The 19,754-nt window shown below is 40.7% G+C and overlaps 1 protein-coding gene across 1 annotated transcript; it reads right to left on the reverse strand.

The window, feature by feature from the left end:
- Positions 1 to 11,996: 11,996 nt before the first annotated feature.
- On the reverse strand, positions 11,997 to 16,658 carry LOC146559892 (extracellular calcium-sensing receptor-like). Its single transcript, XM_085243664.1, has 13 exons — positions 16,531 to 16,658; positions 16,209 to 16,377; positions 15,966 to 16,118; positions 15,678 to 15,878; positions 15,361 to 15,497; positions 15,261 to 15,303; positions 14,991 to 15,185; positions 14,741 to 14,871; positions 14,519 to 14,615; positions 14,250 to 14,373; positions 13,597 to 14,069; positions 13,435 to 13,515; positions 11,997 to 12,353 (listed from the first exon to the last, which is right to left on the reverse strand). Exons 1-13 carry the CDS (start codon positions 16,656 to 16,658, stop codon positions 11,997 to 11,999), a joined length of 2,289 nt encoding a protein of 762 aa, XP_085099790.1.
- Between the last annotated feature and the right edge of the window lie 3,096 nt (positions 16,659 to 19,754).

The following is a 19,754-nucleotide window of genomic DNA, read 5'->3' on the forward strand; positions in this document are numbered from 1 at the left end:
GTACCCTGGGCGGAGGATGGTGACGATGGGGGGTATCCACTTGTGTGCGCACTTTCCATCCATTGTACAAGCAAATTTTATTTTTTTTATCTCTTCCTAACATTTATGTCCAAGAAAAACTAAAATGAACTCGGCGGGAGTGACATCTCAGTCCTCCATAAAGAAAGTTTTTATTTCGGCAAGGGAGAGGGTCATACCTGCCCTAGTTCCCTCAGCGGACCATCGGCACCAGGATAGCTCCGTTTCCATGCGCTCCCTCTGGTCGACTCGCACTTGTATCCCCAGCTCTTGAAGCGTCGGCAGGGCTTCCGTCAAACTTGAGAACGTCTTCTCACCATCATCCTTGAACAATCTCAGTTTTGCTGGAAACACACACTTGGCTCTGATGTTTTTCAGCTTTAATTGCTTTACCGCATCTCGTACCAGTGCCCTCCTCCTTTGCAGTTCATGGTCAAAATATATCTGCGTGCCCTTATATAAGACACGCTTCTGGTCCCAGGCTTGTCGTAGAATGGTCTCTTTCACGGAGAAGTCCCAGAATCTGACCACCAGTGAGCGCGGTGCTGCGTCGGGGTTCTTGGGTTTAGCAGCAATGGCTCTGTGTGCTCGCTCTATTCCAATGTTAAGATCAGCGGGAAGTTGAAGAGTTGATTTACACAGCTCTAGTACAAACAGCTTAACATCTCTCCCCTCACTCCCTTCTGGGACACGATAGATCCTCAGGTTGTTTCGCCTTAGTCTATTTTGCATGTCCTCGCATCGTGCTGTGAGATCCATTTCTCTATGTAACAAGTACCAGAGAGCTCGTTCATGGCGCCTGGTGGAGTCTTCGTTGTCGCCGATCCGCTCCTCCATCTCCGTTGTTCTGTTTTCCAGCTTTGTCATATCTTCTCTCAAAATCTTGAAAGACGCCTCCAGTCTCGTCAGAGCTTGCTGTGTTTCCATATGCCCATCTTTGTTATCTTTTCTTATCTTCTCCAGTTCTGCTAATATCCTCGTATCTGCATCACGAGTGCTAGCAGTAGCATTAGCATCTGCATTCGAGGACAAAGTTATTTGCTTCAAATGCTCGCCTTTATCTTTATTTTGATCCTGTTTGCTGGATCCCTTGCCTCTCAGGGACGATGCCATGCCGGTTGGAATGGAAATTGCCAACTTTTAAAATTGTAGTTAGGAGTAATGTATTCATCTGGAGCTCGTTCCTTATGCTGCTTTACTAGATCATGGCATCACTGGAAAGCTCGCTGCAAGCGCTTTTTATGCAGTTTTTGCAAAGCTATATGTGGAAGGAAACTGTGACCTAGGACAAGCTGATGGCATAAGAAGTAAGTACAACTCCTCCGGTTTCATATGCAAAAAAATTATTGCGCTAGCTTACGTGGTTGCAGAGCTACCGGGATTTAAGAATAGTTACGCAAAACAGAGCGTGCCCGCTCCGACCGGCTTTAAAGTGATAAAACACTCATAAATATTGTGTTTTACATCTAATTGCCCCAAGGCCTTATTATATTCTCCACACATACACTTGAACATATAAAAGTGATGATCACCTCTTCCATTGAATTGAGTGTTTTAATACTACTACTACTCTACCTAGTAATTACCTCCTGTATTTATTTAAAGCTTCACTTTGGAATAGTTCCTTGTGAAGTCTGAACCTGTCAAGTGACAGTCTGCTTTGTTTGCACCTAGTCTGTTTCCCTGCAGTATTCTGGATGGATGAAGAAAAAAAGTCTATGAAGTAGCATGTCAATCATAAAACAGTGCTGAGTAAAGTGTAGGTGTGCAGCAGACTCAGTTCGCCATCCAAATAGGTTGGTTGGTTGAGTGGGGACGGGCCAGACAGTGTGTTAAAAAGTGATGACATGCTTGATGCTTGATGAAGACTTGTACTGGGTGATGCCTTGAATGCCCTGCCATAAACTGAGAATTTTTTGTATTGCTAAAGCGGAAGAGTTTGGCCCTGGTTGTTTTAAGATTAGCTTTATTCCTTGACCAAAACACACCATTCTTCTCTCTTCCCTATACATCTCTCTCACTAATGTATTGCTGAAAAAACAGGGCTTTTTTTAGTTCTTGTGGAAATGTGCTTGAAGATGGTGACATCCTCTGTGTGCTTTCCGATGAAGGAGGACACAGATTCAGTGTACTCATCCAAATTCACACAGCCATCATGAGTAGCTGCATCTTTAAACATGTGTAAGTCTGTGTACTCAAAACAATCCTGCAGTGCTGAGACAACTGGTGGTTCTTCTGGCAGGTCTGGTGCATTTCAGCAGTGATGTGTATGAAGGCCGCAACAACACTGTAGTCTTGTCTAAAGAAATGATGTGAGGGTGCACAGCTGCTTTGTAGACATCACACATTTTGGTGTACACTTTATTCAAGCAGTTCTCTCCTCTTGTAGCAAAGTCCACATGTTGGTACTGATTGGGTGGTACTGTCTCAACATTTTCAAGATTAAAGTCACCAGTCACAATGAAAAATCCATCTGTATGTACAGTCTGGAGTTTGATGATAGGTTTTTACAGTTCTGTTAGTGCTTTTCACCGTCGTTTGACCCAGTGTTTTGAGTTTTCTTATATTTTGATGTTTATTGTTCATGTTCAAGTCTCATTTCGTTATCTTAAGCTCACATCCATTTTATGTGTTTCAGTAATGTCTCTGTCTCCTGTCTTCTCATCTTGTTTACGTTTCCCTTCTTGTGTTTAATTCAGTCTCCTCTGTTTGTGATGTGTAGTCTCCTTGTCCATTTAGGTTCCCCTTGTGTCTCTGCCCTGTGTCCCTCTCTGTGTTTATATGTATATGTCCCTTTTCCGTTCCCATGTTCCCCTCATGTTCATTCCATTTCTCCTGCCTATCATGTTTATCGATGTTCCCATGCCCCCCCCTCTCTCTCTCTCTCTCTCTCTCTCCCTCTCTCCTGTCCAGCTTGCATCCCAGGTTATTTCTCTCCATGTTTCCTGTTTTATTCAAATTCAATTTCAAATTCAAATTCAAATTCAAATTTTATTTGTCACGTACACAGTCATACACAATACGATATGTAGTGAAATGCTTGGACAACTGCTCGTGACCTAAAGAAAACAAAAAAGGATAAGGCTATGAATAAGATAGGAAATAAATATGAAAAATTAAAAAGGGTAAATTTAACTAGGAAGGAATAAAATATAAATTAAGGTTAAAAATGAAATAACTGTACAACACAAATTAGAATGAAGGGTAAATTTAACTGGGAAAGAATAAGATAAAATATATAAATTAAAGTTGAAAATAAAATAACTGTACAACACAAATTAGAATGAAGGGTAAATTTAACTGGGAAAGAATAAGATAAAATATATAAATTAAAGTTGAAAATAAAATAACTGTACAACAAAATACACAATATAGAACTATATAAGAATGTATGAAGAAATATAAATAAATATATACACAATAACAGCAGCTGTACAAGTATTAACTTGAAATGAAGAATATAATGTAATGTCCAGTGGACACCAGAGAGTGTTAATTTAACTCTTTTTGGAGAGTTGGTACGTTAACTCTGATTTAGTGTTAAACACCAAATCTGTCTGGAGTTGATAATTTAACACTTGGTGTTAAGAGTTTATATATTAACTCTCAAAGAGTATTTTAGTTTAACTACGTAAAAGTTATCTTCTAATTCATTCTAAAAAGCGGGAATTTTACTGTTCTGAACTTCTAGAAATTTCTTTTGGAAATAAACATTTACTAAAAAGACGCAATGGTTTTTGAAAAACATTTATTCTGAACTGTGCACCACAATTTCAAAACATTTTCTGAAAAATGTAACAGTGTACATGTTCTCACTTTCATTAGAATTTTGTTTATCAAAAGGTCTGACATAGGTGAGCTGGTAAATGCAAATAACAGCATTCTCATCACTTATTTCTTCAATACAATATGCATGTCCTTCATTCATCACTTTGTGGAACTTCAACGCACTTCCGCTCTCCCCCATATTCCATCTTCACAAGCATATCCTGTGTGGAGATTGAATAAAAATTAGTTGACACTAATTAATGGCACAAATAATCCAGTAAACAATTGCAGCACAGTAAAACAAAAAGGAATCCTTTGAGCCATTACTTGTGTAAAGTATTTTCCCAAAAGACAAGGACACAGACAACAGGTAATACTGAACTAAATGTAAAACCTCAACCTTTTTAATTTTTACCTAAACTGTGTGCACAAAACTCTGGAGGGATCTATGCTAACCAGTCAGGAAGTCTGTTTGCTCGTTTTTTTTTATATGGGCGATCGTTTTCAGGCTTCAAGTAGCACCATTATACCAACATTTCACATTCTACACATTGTTTTAGGTGTATTTGACCAAAAGTTTGACTGAAAATTCACATGCAAGCTTTTTTTCCAAGGCTGTGGTATTTTCCCGCAAACAATACCTTTCAGCTAGCTAACACAGAATATTATGCTATCAGCGAGCAACATGGCTAATGCCTTTCACACAGCTTTGTCTCAACTCCAAAGAGCCACAGAAGTAAAAGCTAATAGAAATAATTGAAACAATCTTTGAAAAAATGACTTACCAAGCATGGCAAACAACTCAAATATGTAGAGCAAAATGTTCTGAAACGGCTTCACTTCAGCTTCGATTGGAGTCTATGGTGCTGGGGGCGGAGTCTGTGAATTTACTCTAATGGTGTCATAGCCCTTGTAGGAGTTCAGAGTTAAGAAGTCAAGAGTTAATGTTTCCATTGTAACACCTCCAGATTTGACATAGAAACACTCATTTTTAACACTCGATTTTAACTACTATCATTTTACACCTCAGAGTTACATTAAAAGAATGTGACTCTACTTGTGCAAGAAGACTATTAACACCAAAACATTTAACACTTTTGAATTTGCTGTGCATGTTTCCAGGTTTATGATTTCATGCCAGAATGAAAAAAAACAAACAGAACAAGAATTCTGACTCTCTCTTAGTCTGCATTTGGGTGTCCAGTGTGCCCTGTGTCTTGAATATCCTGTGCTGCCCCAGCCTCTGTCTAGTGTGCCCTGTGCAGGTCCAACCCGAAAACTCTATATGCCCTATGCAATCCCAACCCACAGAGTATTCTTGAAGTTCTGCAGAGGCCTGGTAATGAACTAACAATTTGATTTAGGTGTGCTGACCCAGGGTTATATCTAAAACCTGCAGGACACCAGCTCTTGAGGCCTTGAGTTCCCCATCACTGGACTAGGGGAATAGAGGGAACATGAAACACAGAACAGTAACTAAACGTGGTACACAAGGAAGACAGTGACAGAAAACTAAAGACTAGAAACTAAGCATATAACACATCAAGACCAATAAGGAGAACATAAATAAAACTGAATCAAAGAATAGAAGAACCTAAACACAAAAACTTGGTCATGACAGATACCCTTCCAGACACCCCTACGAATAACAAACAAAACAATGTCCAACCCAACCCGGGTAGGTGGCGAGCAGTCCAGGACAGAGGGCTCCAAAAAAACAGTCCAAAGCAAAAAGGTTCAGGAGGCCGACCGCGGAACCAGCGGCAGCGACATCGACAGAGCAGTTCTGGAGGCCAACTGCGGAGCCAGCAGTGGCACCTGAGACAGGCGTCGGCTGGGCGGACTCTCCAGAGCCCCCAGTGGAGATGAGAAAGTGCTGAAGTAGTTCACCTGAGCCTCCAGCGGACACAGACAGTGGCATGGAAGCTGTGGGGGGCTGGACCGGCTCTCCTGAGCCTCCACCTAAAATGAGGGAGTGCTGGACCGGCTTATCTGAACCTCCAGTGGAAACGAGGCAGTGCTGGACCAACTCTCCAGAGCCTCCAGAGGACACGAAGAGTGCTGGACCAGTTCACTGCACCACGGCTCTCCTGCAGCTGGGCCCGGGACCACACCTCTGCCACACACAAATACTGGGTCACAGACCCAGTACTGTGACAGCCAAAGTATTTTACCAACTTGGCTAATGCCTTATCTTCGAACTGGGCACTCAGAAATGGAACTCTTGTCTAGATTCATAAGGTTTATTCACAGGCAATATTCAATGATATAAGATTTAGGTAAACGCACACTACCAGTCAAACATTTTAGAACACCCCATGACCTTAGCGCCCAGCGAGGAACTTCTCTTCAGATCCTGTCTGAAGGCTAGACACACTGTGGTGCATGGTCTGATACGATGTCATCCCGGATCCCACGCGAGTTGTGAGCAATTGCCTGGTTTCCAGGGCCAGTTTAGGGAAGTCAGAGGTTTAGGGAGGGCCACGAAGTAAGCTGTCTTGGAGAACCAAATGACAATGGTGAGTATGTGGTTGTTACCTCCAGAGGTGGATAATCCGGTGACAAAGTCCTGGGCTATGTGTGACCAGGGTTGGGACGGCATGGACAGAGGCTGCAACAACCCAGCGGTCAGCTGGAGAACTTGTTCTGGATGCAAACAGAGCAGACCAGGACATATTCACGTACGTTTCGAGACAGCTTTGGCCACCAGAAGTACTGCTGCAGGAAGGCAATGGTGCGGTGCACCCCAGAATGACAGGTAAATCAGGCCGTGTGTCCCCAATGCAGTACATGAGCGCAAATGGAAGCAGGCACAAAGAGCCGACCTGGGTGTCCATTCCCAGGATCTGGGTCGGTCCGCTGGGCCTGGTGGACTCAATCTCCCAAGTGACCCAATATCGAAAGAAGCTGGCAGAACTGGTCTGGATCAACATTGCCTTCGGTGACTGCGAACTGGCGTGACAAGGCATCCTGTTTGACATTACGAGACCCAGGTGATGGAAAAATGGAAACGAATAAAAAACAGAGCCCAGCTGGCTTGACGAGCATTTAAATGATTTGCTGACTGCAGGTATGCCAGGTTCTTGTGATAAGTCCAAACAATGAATGGTTGAGCTGTGCCCTCCAACCAGTGCCTGCACTCCTCCAATGCCAGCTTGATTCCTGCTCCCCGACATCGTAGTTTCTCTCTGGTGGGGTTAGACGGCGAGAGTAAAAAAGCACATAGATGAAGCTTACCATCCCTTTGTTGCAAGAGTACAGCCCCCACCACAGAGTCAGAGGCATCCACCTCCACCACGAATTGCAGGCTGAGGTCTGGTTGGGACAGGTGCAGTGACAAACTGCTCCTTAAGGCAAAGGAAGGTTGATTGGGCCTCAGGAGAGGTTTTACTCTGTTCAATTCAGTTCAATTCAATTTTATTTATATAGCACCAAATCACAACAACAGTCGCTTCAAGGTAGTATACAAAGTAATGAGACTGTATTGACATGAAACTGGCACTTTTCACCTATCACAAAGAGTCTGTTTTCCAGGAGATACTCAAGGACCTGTCTGACATGGTTCTCATACTCTGAAACTGACTTAGAGAAGATTAAGATACCATCAAGGTAGGAGAATATGAATGTAATCCCTTAGCACATCGTTCACCAGGGCCTGGAACATGGTTAGGCCGAATGGTATCACCAGGTACTCAAAGTGTCCAAGGTACGTATTGAACGCCGTCTTTCACTCATCATCTTCACGGATCCTTACCAAGTGATAGGCGTTCAACAGGTCAAGCTTGCTGAAAATAGTGGCTCCCTGGAGGAGCTTGAAAGCAGAGGAGAGCAGAGGTAATGGATACTTGTTTTATTACTGTTATGATGTTTAATCCGTGATAGTCTATGCATGCTCTCATAGGTTTCTCACCTTCATCACTTCCTTCACGCTACCAGAAATGTCTTGGCTTGGCAGTGCTCCCACTGCAGCTCGGCCCATAATGAACTGAGGGTTCGTAGCATGTCATCCACCTGAATACAGAAAGACATCATGGCACCTAGGGAAGAGGGCAACTCACACATGGTTAATTCATCCTTTAACTCGTCGTTTACATTTTTCAATAATGCTGAGGGCTTCTTGACACCAACCAGTATTTTCGGCCAGAATCCAAAAGTCTATAGAGTAATCTGCCATAATTCTCACAGGAGCACTTCTGCAGGCGTAAGATAAGTGAACATTGGGTGAGGAATCCTGCACATTTGTCCAACAGGAGAACAGCTACGGTGTGGGTAAGTAACTTTCCATGGATGAAGGTGGAGTGAGAGGAAGAACGGGCCCCTTGGCTGAAGCAGAATCTTCCTGTGGAGGAGGGAAATAAGGTGGTAATGTGCTTACCAGCGGCATCTCCTGCGTGACTGCCTAAGGGGGAATGGCAATTTCACCATGCAGATGTGTGAACATTTGCTCGTGGCGGGACAGCAGCACTTCCTGTGCTGCGAGAGCCTGATGGACCGGATCCTGGTCATGCTGGCTGGATCGTTCTGTCATGGGACAGAACGGACTCAAGCACAGACCAGATCTAAGAATAAAAGTCAACAGTTTATTTACACAAAAACAGCAGGTGAAGCTATATACAAAGTGCGAGGGTTCCAGGGACCCAGGGAACAAGGGCAACAGGCTCGTTCACACAATCCAATCCAACACACTCCACACTCTGATCCAATGTTCATTCCATGCTCCTGTTCAGTCGGTCACGCTCTCACTCCATTCACACTACACCACACTGTCAGACTCGGGAACAGGAGAGGAAACTGGGACAGTTCCAGGGAATGGAGGTTACTCAATGAACTTCTGAGGATTTAAAGGACTGTTTTTCACCTGCTCCACTTCTGCTACAACCATCACTACAGTAAGCTGCTCAGGCTTCAGTTTAGGCAGCCGCTCAGGCTTCTACTCAGTCACTCACTCAGGCTGTAGCGCAGCCTGTAGCTCTGTCGTTAGCTCAGTATGCTGCTCAGCCATTATCGCAGCCTGCAGCTCAGTCATCCATTTTGTTATCTGTTTAGTCATGAGCGCCGTCATTTGCTCAGTATGCTCAATTTCCCGCTCAGTCATTAACTCAGTTACCTGCCAAGTCATTAACTCAACTACCTATTCAGCCACCACCTTCACCTGCTCTTTCTATACAACCTGTAAAACTCAAATTAGAATGTATAAGCACAGTCTGCTCAACAAAAAGCAACTCAGAAACAGAGTATCTGGTTTTGTGTTCCTGGACCAGGGCCTTTAGGAAACAGTAAAGTTAAATAGTGTAAAGAAGGGAGCCCACCTGGCTTGCCGTGTAAGGCAGAGGTGTGGTTTCTGGCTCCGCTGCTGGGGAGGGGTGGTGCAGAGAGCTCAAGGGGCTGTGCCCGGCAGGCAGGGCAGCTGTGGGACATCTCCTAATCTAGGGTCTTCCATATTTCAGTGATGTCAGGACCAGAGAGGTGGGATAACTAGAGCGCGGTTGGTCTGGACCTCAGAAGATTAGGTCTCTCTTCCAAGTCTCTGTTAGTACACGAGTTAATAGTTGACCAACAAATCAATTTTCTCTGCCTTACAGAAACCTGGTTACAGCAGGATGATTATGTGCATGCCGAGGGCGCAGTGTGGCAGCATTTTCCCACACCAGCTCAATCAACCAAAGACCATGACAGAGTTTTAATTAATTTGAAAGCCTGATGCTTACCCTTGTCCAACCTAGCTGGAAAACTCAAAAAACAGTCTTTTTTGTTATCATCTATCATCCACACAGGCCTTACACAGAGTTTCTGTCTGATTTCTCAGAGTTGATCTGATTTAGTGGTCACCTCAGATAAGATAATTATTGTGGCTGATTTTAGCATCCATGTAGATGCCAAAAATGACAGCCTCAACACGGAATTTAATCTGTTATTAGAATCAATTGGCTTCTCTCAAATGTAAAAGAACCCACTCATCACTTTCATCGCGCTTTAGATCTTGTTTTAAAATATGGCATAGAAACTGAACATTTAACAGTGTTTCCTGAAAACCCTCTCCTGTCTAATCATTTCCTAATAACATTTAAATTTACAAAAAGTAATTACACAGGAATGAGGAATGGAATTAATCACAGTAGATGTCTTCCTAAAAGTGCTGTAACTGAGTTTAAGAATGTAATTCACCGACTGTTATCATCTTCAATGTCCTTTATTAACACAGAGCCAGGCAGCTACCTGAACTCTGCTCCAAGAGAGGTCGATTATCTTGTTAATAATTTTACCTGCTCACTACGTATGACTCTAGATACTGTAATTCCTATGAAAAGAGAGCCTCTAATCAGAAGCACTTGACTCCCTTGTATAACTCTCAAAGGTGCACCTTACATCAGATAACTCATAAGTTTGCTGCTTTATAAGAAAGTCCTCCAGAAATCTAGAACATCTTACTATTCATCACTGATTGAAGAAAATAAGAACACCCCTAGGTTTCTCTTCAGCACTGCAGCCAGGCTGACAAAAAGTCAGAGCGCTGTTGAGCCAACCATTCCTTTAACATTAGCTTGTAATGACTTTGTGAATTTCTTCACAAATAAAATTTTAACCATTATCTACAGCTACTTTCAGTACCGTTGATATTCATTTAGTCTTTTTCTCCAATTGATCTTTGAGTCAATTTTAGTAATTACTTCCTCCAAACCATCAATGTGTCTTTTAGACCCCATTGCTACAAGACTGCTCAAAGAAGTCCTGCCATTAATCAATGCTTGAGTCTTAAATATGATCAACCTATCTCTAATAATCGGCTATGTACCACAGGCCTGCAAGCTTGCAGCATTTAAGCCGATGATCAAAAAGCCATCTCTTTGCCCATCAGACTTAGCTATTATGGACCAATTTACAACCTTGTTTTTATATCAATTCTTGAAAGAGTGGTTGTCAAACAGCTAACAGATCATCTGCAGAGGAATGACTAATTTGAAGAGTTTCAGTCAGGTTTCAGAGCTCATCACAGTACAGAAACATCTTTAGTGAAGGTTACAAATCATTGTCTTATGGCCTCTGACAGTGGACTCATCTCTGTGCTTACCCTGCTTGACCTCAGTGCAGTGTTCAATACTGTTAACCATAATATCTTATTATAGCGATTGAAATATGCTGTAAGTATTACAGGTACTGTGCTGCAGTGGTTTGTATCATATCTATCTAATAGACTCCAATTTGTTCATGCAAATGGAGAGTCCTCTTCACACAATAGGGTCAATTATGGAGTTCCACATGGTTCTGATTCCGTTTACATTACACGTTTCCCTTAGGCAGTATCATCAGAAACCATAGCTTACATTTTTACTGCTATGCTGATGACACTCAACTTTATCTATCCATGAAGTCAGATAACACACACCAATTAGTTAAACTGCAGGAATGTCTTAAAGACATAAAGACGTGGATGACCTTTCTACTTCTAAATTCAGATCAGTCTGAGGTTACTGCACTCGGCCATGAAAACCTAGAAATATTGCATCTAACCAGATTATTACTCTGGATGGCATAACCTTGGCATCCAGTAACACTATGAGGAACCTTGGAGTCATTTTTGACCAGCATATGTCCCTCAATGCAAATATTAAACAAATATGTAGGACTGCTTTCTTCCATTTACTCAATATCTCTAAAATTTGAAATATCCTGTCTGAAAAACTAGTTCATGCATTCATTACGTCTAGACTGGACTAATGTAATTCATTATTATCAGGTTGTCCTAAAACTCCCTGAAAAGCCTTCAGTTAATCCAAAATGCTGCAGCAAGAGTACTGACAAGGACTAGAAAGAGAGAGCATATTTCTCCTGTATTGGCTTCCCTTCATTGGCTCCCTGTTAAATTCAGAATTGAATTCACAATCCTGCTCTTCACATACAAGGTCTTGAATAATCAGGCCCTTATCTTGATGACCTTATAGTACCCTACCATCCCATTAGAGTACTTCGCTCTTCCACTGCAGGCTTACTTGTTGTTCCTAGAGTGTTTAAAAGTAGAATGGGATGCAGAGCCTTCAGTTTTCAGGCCCCTCTTCTATGGAACCAGCTTCCAGCTGAACGTATTTTAAAACACTATCCAGAATCACAAAGACATCTCACAAAGACATCTCTCATAGGGTATTTTATTTAGCTTCAAATTCAAATGTGAGCATTTTATTAGTTACCCTGAAAAACACTGAAAATATAAATGTTCATCTTTGATATTTTCCAATCATCCCTTTCTTAATATTCCTCTCAGGGTGCAGTAAAATAATATAACATTTGGGAACAAATATACATAGTAACAATCCAAAACTGGATGCTAAGATAGCAAATATTTCCACTGCCACAGAAAATTTTGCAGGAGAACTGACATAAGCTGGGATGAAAGAAATCCATACAGCCCAGAAAATTAGCATGCTGAAGGAGATGAACTTTGCTTCATTGAATGTGTCCGGTAGCTTTCGTCCAAAGAATGCCAGGAGAAGACAGACAAAGGCCAGTAGGCCAATGTAACCAAGGAGCAGGTAGAATCCAGGAGGCCATGGCTCTTTACACTCCACAACAATCTAATGATGTTAAACAAGTATGAATACAGGGAGATTTTATATGAATTCTCTCAGAGCCTCTCTCTCGCTTTTTTATATATATATATATATATATATATATATATATATATATATATATATATATATATATATATTCAAAAGATCATTCTATATATTCAAGTTTCATTCTATATATTCAAGCTTCATTCTATATATTCAAAAGATCATTCTATATATTCAAGCTTCATTCTATATATTCAAGTTTCATTCTATATACTCAAGTTTCATTCTATATATTCAAAAGATCATACTATATATTCAGACTTTGGTTGGAATATATATATAATATTTTCCTAAAGGGCATTCCATAATATATATATATATATATATATATATATATATATATATATATATATATATATATGTATACATATATATGTGTATATATATATATATATATATGTACAGATATATATAGACAGATACATATATAGATCAATAACTCAAAAACCTAAACGCTGGATAACCAGACCCAGGACCGTGACAATATCTATCTATCTATCTATCTATCTATCTATCTATCTATCTATCTATCTATCTATCTATCTATCTATCGGGAGATACATATATATATAGATAAATATTGTCACGGTCCTGGGTCTGGTGATCCAGTGTTTATGTTTTTGAGTTAGGTTATACTTTCTGGATTATGTATTTCTCTTTGTATTGTAATTATAGTTCTCTCTGTTATGTGTTCTTCTGTTATTCTTGGTCTCATCGGTGTGTGTTTTCTCATCATTTCCTGTTTTACTTTCACAGTCTTTATCCTATGTTAATGTTTCTGGTTTTGCGTCTCCCTGGTCCCGTCTGTTAATTAGTGACAGCTGTGTTGTTTTGCTTGGGTCCAGCAATAAAGCTGTGTTTAAGTTCAAGTTATTGTCTCTTTGAGTCTGCATTTGGGTCTTTTCCTGCCTGCCTGGACACAGTACCTGACAGATATAGATGTAGATATATAGATATTGATATAGATATGAAGATAAAGATAGGGACGTTTTTTGATGGTTGATATGATATATCAGGTAAATACAGAAAATATACTCACTTTTCCAGTTAAAGCTTGGTAGTTTGGGTTCCTGAATGGAAAGGGAGGTGCTCCCAACACCCAGCCAGAACAGAGACAAATCTGAGGGGAGGATAGGATGATAGAAGAATACCAAAACACACGTTAAACTCATGTTTAAGTGACAGTGACTGTTCGTCCTACCTGAGGAGCTGTCGTACAGATGATCAGAATCCTCTGCTGAGATGTTCCAAACAGCTTCCAACCCCTGGAACCAGATATACTAGTCCGGAAAGCCAGGAGGACCACAATGGTCTTAACAAGTAAGCAAGAGAGACACAGAACAAAGCTGATCCCAAATGCTGCTTGGCGGAGCCTGCATGTCCACCAAGATGGCTGACCAATGAACACCAGAGAACACAGGAAACAGAGCTTGAGTGACAGGAGAAGCAAGAAACTTATTTCTGAGTTGTTGGCCTTGACAATGGGTGTATTGCGGAAACTGTGAAAAATAATTGTGATGATGGATGTCAGGATGAATCCAAGCAGGGTGAGTGCAACCAGGATGATACCCATGGTGTCGTAGAAAGAGAGGAATTCTTCTTCCCCTGCAACACATTTCACCTTGTCTTTGTCTGACCAGAAGTACTCAGGACATTTTGTGCACTCAGTAGAACCTTTCGTAACACAAAACATAGATATATGTGTATAAACATTCAGTAACTTCTAATTGCATATCAGCATGTTTTGATGGTTCTGGTTTAAACTGTGCAACTTTAAATTCAATGACCTTCTTTATTACACTACATAATAATTGATTAAAAAAAAAATAAACATAATAAACATATATAGACTACCAGTCTTGTTACTGATCTCTCCATCTGCACAGGGCAAACAGTCAAAGCAGCATTTGGGTTCTCCTTGGCGTGTGGCCTGCCTGTTGCCGGGAGGACATGGAGCACTACACTGAGATACAGGAACCTGAACAAGGAACAGAGAAAAGTAAAATAACGGGCATAAATATGTTGTATCTGAGAATCTGAGATAGTGTATCAAATTTACTTTAGTTTAAAACATCTTTATTTTAGGTGTCATATCAAATACGTGCAAGATAACTATGACCTACCTGTAACTGTCCTTTTGTCCATACAATACTGTTCTTTATTATCTGCAACTGCTCTCTCTGTGGTGCTGAACCATCATAGGTTCCAACTTTGATAAATCTAGCATAAAGTAGCATAAAATATTTGAAAAAGCAATTAGGTTAATGTTAAATGTTACTACAGTTTATTGTTCACAATTACTTCAACATGCAGTTCATTTCCACCTTTATGTATATATAGCTCACCTGATTTCATCCTTGCTGTCCTTCTGCCAGTTAATAATGTCATAAAGAGGGACAGGCTCTCCATTGGTGTCAAAATACACTTTCTCATCAAACTGGTTGTGGAAATTTACCATTTTCAGATGATGAAGAAACTACAGGAAAAGAAAATTAGAAAAACAAAACAAAGAATGTCAAAAAACTACACATGAATCCCATGAATGTTGAATTACATAAATGTTGATTTTAAATATTTTATAATATTTTCAATTACCTGACCATTTGAAAATGAGCTGTGTTTCTCACACAATCCCCCGCTAGGTCCTGCTGAATCGCAGTTCAAAAAAGTGTGCAGAGCATGGGCAATGGCATACACAGCTTTATACACATTGTAGGATATTCGAACCTGAGATACATCACTATAACTGCTGTCAGTGTTTCTCAAATCCTCTGACCCTGTGCATACAGGCTTTTCAAAAGCATATTCACCGTCTTTATAAGCTGACATGTTAAATAAACTTTTTTGTCCCACATTAAATCCGACCATATAAAGAGAATTGTTTTGGAAACCTGGGTTGTAACGAAAACTATCATTATCATTAAAATCATCTGCTTCATAGTCTTTGGCTCTTTGGCTTTCAAACTCTAGCTTACAACCAAAATGTTCTTCCCAGAACATATTGAAAAATTCCATTCCTGGTTTGGGAGAGGGTCGGACATTCAAAAGAAACTCTTTCAAGCCTGGGATGCTGACTCCAGGGAAAGTGAAGCCCAGTGTTCCCTGTAGAATGTGGAGAAACTGGGGTGAGGCCAGTCGGCTCGAGGTCACCCAGGCTTCACTGGCTATCCATTGTATCCCTGTCACATTCCTTTGAGCTAGCTGGAAAATCATAGATAAAATAATGCAGCAATTTTCATGAAAACAATTATGAGCATAATAACACTATATATCACTACTTACTTCTAAGAACAGATTTAGGAGCTTCCCTTCTGTAGCAAACACCACCACAACCCGAGCAGTTGAACTCTCCAGCGTATCTGTCATTTCTTGTATTTCAGCCATTGTGGGCGATGTTGGGATGGTGAGATGAAATGCCACACATCCACCTTGCCTTCCAAACTGATTAGAGAATGCTTGGATGCCATAAAGGCTGTAGTCATCCTGAAATGTATATACAGAAAGCATTTATAAACCATGTTGCTGTCTAAAAATGTCTCATTGTAGCATTTAAAAAAGTTTTTATCTCACCGTAGTTCCTATTGTGCCCACCCAGAACCAGCCTAAAAATGTGACAAGCTTTACGAGACCTCTAACTTGAAAGAGATCACTTGGCACAGTTCTTAAGAATGATGGGTACAAATGCTTATCAGTAAGACAGGTACAGGTGGAAAAATAACTCACCTAGAGAGAAAGTGATTTCTTTCTGTATTATTGAGCTAAAACACAAATCAAATACACAACACTATTAAATAAAGTTGTATAGTATATTACCAGTGGTATGTTGAAAGGGCCAAGTGTGTGAGCGACAGCTCTTGTAGGGGAAGAGGATGCAAGACCAATCACAGCAGGCACCGGAGAATAATACAGACATGTGGAAGACTCTTTCGTCTTTATTTCTTCTCTTGTATTTTCATTTAGGTAATATCCAGTGTTTTTAACACTATTTGAAATTTCATTTCTATTTTTCAATGAGGTCATTATTTCTTTTGTAGTTAGTTTTACAGTCTTTAACCCTTCCCCGTTGATACCATTGTATTCAGTATCTTCTGATCTTTCAACTTTACTGTCGACAGTTTTAGAGTGTCTGAGTAACGAAAAAAGAGCCTGCAGGCCGGTGGGGATATGGTCACAGCAGTCCATGATATGGTAGCCTAGTTTAACACCTGGTAACAGACTTGAATTATGGTTAATTTCCTCCACTGCAAACACCATAGTCATCATCCAGCGAAAGGCTCTTTGATAAAAGCTGTAGATAAGAAAAACTCCATAACGTATTTATTCATTTAATAAAATAATATCATTTAAACAGTCTTATAGAAACATGGCAATATGGTCAAAGCTTATGCTTTTTTGACTTTGTGTTACAAGGAAGAAGAAAAAAAAACACTATACTACACTCACCTGCTGCATGATGTAATTTGAGGTTTACTGTTGTAGCTGTGCTGTGGCTCAGTGACAACATAATGCAGAGGGAAAAACCCTCCAATCACAACATCCCCATCAGAGTGCAAGGCTGGGAGGTCACTGCCTCCCAGTTTTACACACTGAGATAAACTAGAATCAACACTTCTCATTCCCCTGATCTTTAAACCATGCATTGGCTCTGTCATCGCAGCTTCTTCTTTTTCCACAACACCTCCCTCCACACTTAGTGACTTAGTAATGTTAACATCAAAGAACACAATACAAATCGTATTAAAGAAGACATTAAAAAACACCCAAAGAAAATAACCAACAAGGGTTGAATGCATTATCCACAGTAAACTCATAAAAACTTTGTGCTTAAACCAGTGGTCCTCTAGCATAGTGTATGACACCACAGTGAAGTGTTTTAATATATCTGGTGCTTGTGTCATTTTATTGTTTCTTATGAGTCATCATTAGATCACCCAATCACAGCAAAGTGCAACAGGAGAGAGGATAACACTGCTTGAACAAATCATTAATTTCTTAAGTTGAACCACTGCTTTAAATTCAAGTTTGTTAAGCTGTTTTCCTAGAGTCACACACTTTTCATTACAAAACACAGAAAAGAATAATATTTTTTTCATTCCCCCTGATATATTATTATTCCCCTTTGTCTGGTGCTAAAAACCACCACAATCTCTCCTTATTGCATCTCCGGCAGATGCAGTCCAGCATTCCCACATTATAACTGTTCATCATATGTAGCTATCTCCAGTGTTTGGTCACTCTGCTTCCAGCACACTTATGTTTCTTGTTAGTCAGAAGCTACAATCACCTTACCTTTCCTGTGAATGTAGAGGGGACACTCTGGGGTAATTAAGTAAAACCAGATAACTACAGAATGCCCTGGGTCTGTTGAATTTGCTTTGCAGTACAGACCTCTGCTCACAAAATTTGAAATCCTTAATTATTTTATATTTTTCAGAAAATCCATGCGATGTTGTAGTGAAATATGAATTATTTATGCCTCAATACTAGCCATGCATGTTTTTTTTCTGCATTTACACAGTGTTTGAGAGTAACGGAATACATACCAGTGTTATGTATTTAAAATACAAAATATGAGTAATTGTATTCCGTTACAGTTACCGTTTAAAAAGATGATATTCAGAATACAATTACTTTGTTGAAATAAATGGATTACACTGCAGTCTTTTTCTGTTTCATATGTTGGGCTATGCCCTCTCTATTTTTGGTAATTCCACACCGGTAGAAACCCAAATAAAACACGCATTAAGAGGCTCTAATGCCTGTGTGTCAATCGCAGTCTCAGGCCATGTCACCCCTACTTGCGACCCGCATAATAAAGCGAATATTTTTTTTTTAAAATCATTGTTTGAAAAGTTTTTTAATATGAAGGCAATAGGCAGAGTATAGACTGTAGCTAAAGAATGTAGCCTCATGGGCAGTGTATTACGATTACGTGCTGCAGGGAGAATGGACTGCCATACCCGTTACAGTATGTGCCTGTGAGCGTGAGGGAGGGGGAAAAAGGAGAGTCAAAAAGTACGAGTTGTCACCAACCATAAATGGGAGATGGAAGCATGTAAATATAATAATTACCACTGCAGGCAAAGAGTGCCTGACGAGCCCAGTTGTAAGTAAGCTATTAAGACTCGACTGGACATTGTGTTCATTTTTTCCTCCAAAAAAAAAAAACGTTTTGTTGAAGCAGCCTTTCAACTGCTCTCTCTGTCTCTCGCTAGCAAAGTTGACCCAGACAACAAAGTAGAGCTAGTTTTCAGCTACGAGCCCGTTTTATACGCACGGAATAGTTTTCTATACGAGATCGCTGCAAAAAGTGCAGCTTTACCTAATGTCCACCCTACTGTTACTCATTTTATACTAAGATTTAAAAATCTAGTTGGTATTGGTGTGGCAAGTAGCCTTCAGTAATAGTAATAAACAGCATTGGGTAAGTTACTTTAAATTAGTAACTTAGTTACATTACTAGTTACTTCTATCAAAAGTAACTCAGTTACTTCAAGGTACTCGTTACTTTCAAAGTAGCTAGTTACTAGGGAAAGTAACATTGGTTTTACTCAGAATTCTCTTATTAATGTGTTGCTTCCCTAACCGGATACCCAGCAAGGATGCCAGTCTTCTAGCTTGCTTACATGTTAGCACTATCCTGTCACAAGTGCACTGTGCCACCTAGCAACAGAAAGGAAAAAATTATGTGCATATTTCCATGAGAGAAATCACACACCTGGACCATCGTCGACTGCTGCTATGATTTTAGTCTACGTCACAGCGTCATATGCGCTTTTTAGGTCCAATACGGAAACTGCAGTCGTGGTGCTTTCAATTGTACTCGGAATTCGGAAATTCTGCCTTCCGAGTAGGAAGATGTAGGTAACTCCAGACTGCAGATGAGATGCATACAGGGCTGGACTGGGACAAAAAAATTGGCCTGGGCATTTTGACTAGAGACCAGCCCACCATTATAGGAAAAACCATAAATCCTTTGAATGAAAACAAACACTGTTGTGACAGTGATGTACACTGTCTTGTTGATATATATATATCAGTCTAATTGTCATGGTCCGCGGCCCGGCGTCCGGGGTGCTGTTGGGATGCCCACGCCCACGGGCGTGGCTGCTAACCCCACACCTGCATCCCATCCCAGGCGATCACCAGGTGGACTATTTAATCCTGCCCTACCTGCTGCTCCACGCCAGTCCGTAGTCGATCACAACTCGGCGTTTTTGCGAGCCACCTGCCTGTCCACCTGTCCGCCTGAGATTCGGAAGCACTATCAGCCTCGCCGTCTCGACCCTTTTGGAGCCCCCCCCCTGGTTCACTCAGCCCGGCTACCTCCGTAAGACGTATACTCCACCTTCCCTCGTA

This window comes from Mchenga conophoros, linkage group LG14 (assembly GCF_057382185.1).
Source record: "Mchenga conophoros isolate Kocher_MC1m ecotype Shallow Benthic linkage group LG14, M_conophoros_male_GT1.1, whole genome shotgun sequence".
NCBI lineage: Eukaryota > Metazoa > Chordata > Actinopteri > Cichliformes > Cichlidae > Mchenga > Mchenga conophoros.

Bases quoted from the DNA above. Each gene is read 5' to 3' on its own strand.
- LOC146559892 (XM_085243664.1), bottom strand. From the start codon at position 16,658: ATGATGACTATGGTGTTTGCAGTGGAGGAAATTAACCATAATTCAAGT. The intron at 15,304-15,360 runs GTTTGAAAGCCA...TGATAATGATAG, and splicing joins CATTTTGGTTGTAAGCTAGA to TTTTCGTTACAACCCAGGTT. The intron at 13,516-13,596 runs GTAGGACGAACA...TCCTCCCCTCAG, and splicing joins TCTGTACGACAGCTCCTCAG to ATTTGTCTCTGTTCTGGCTG.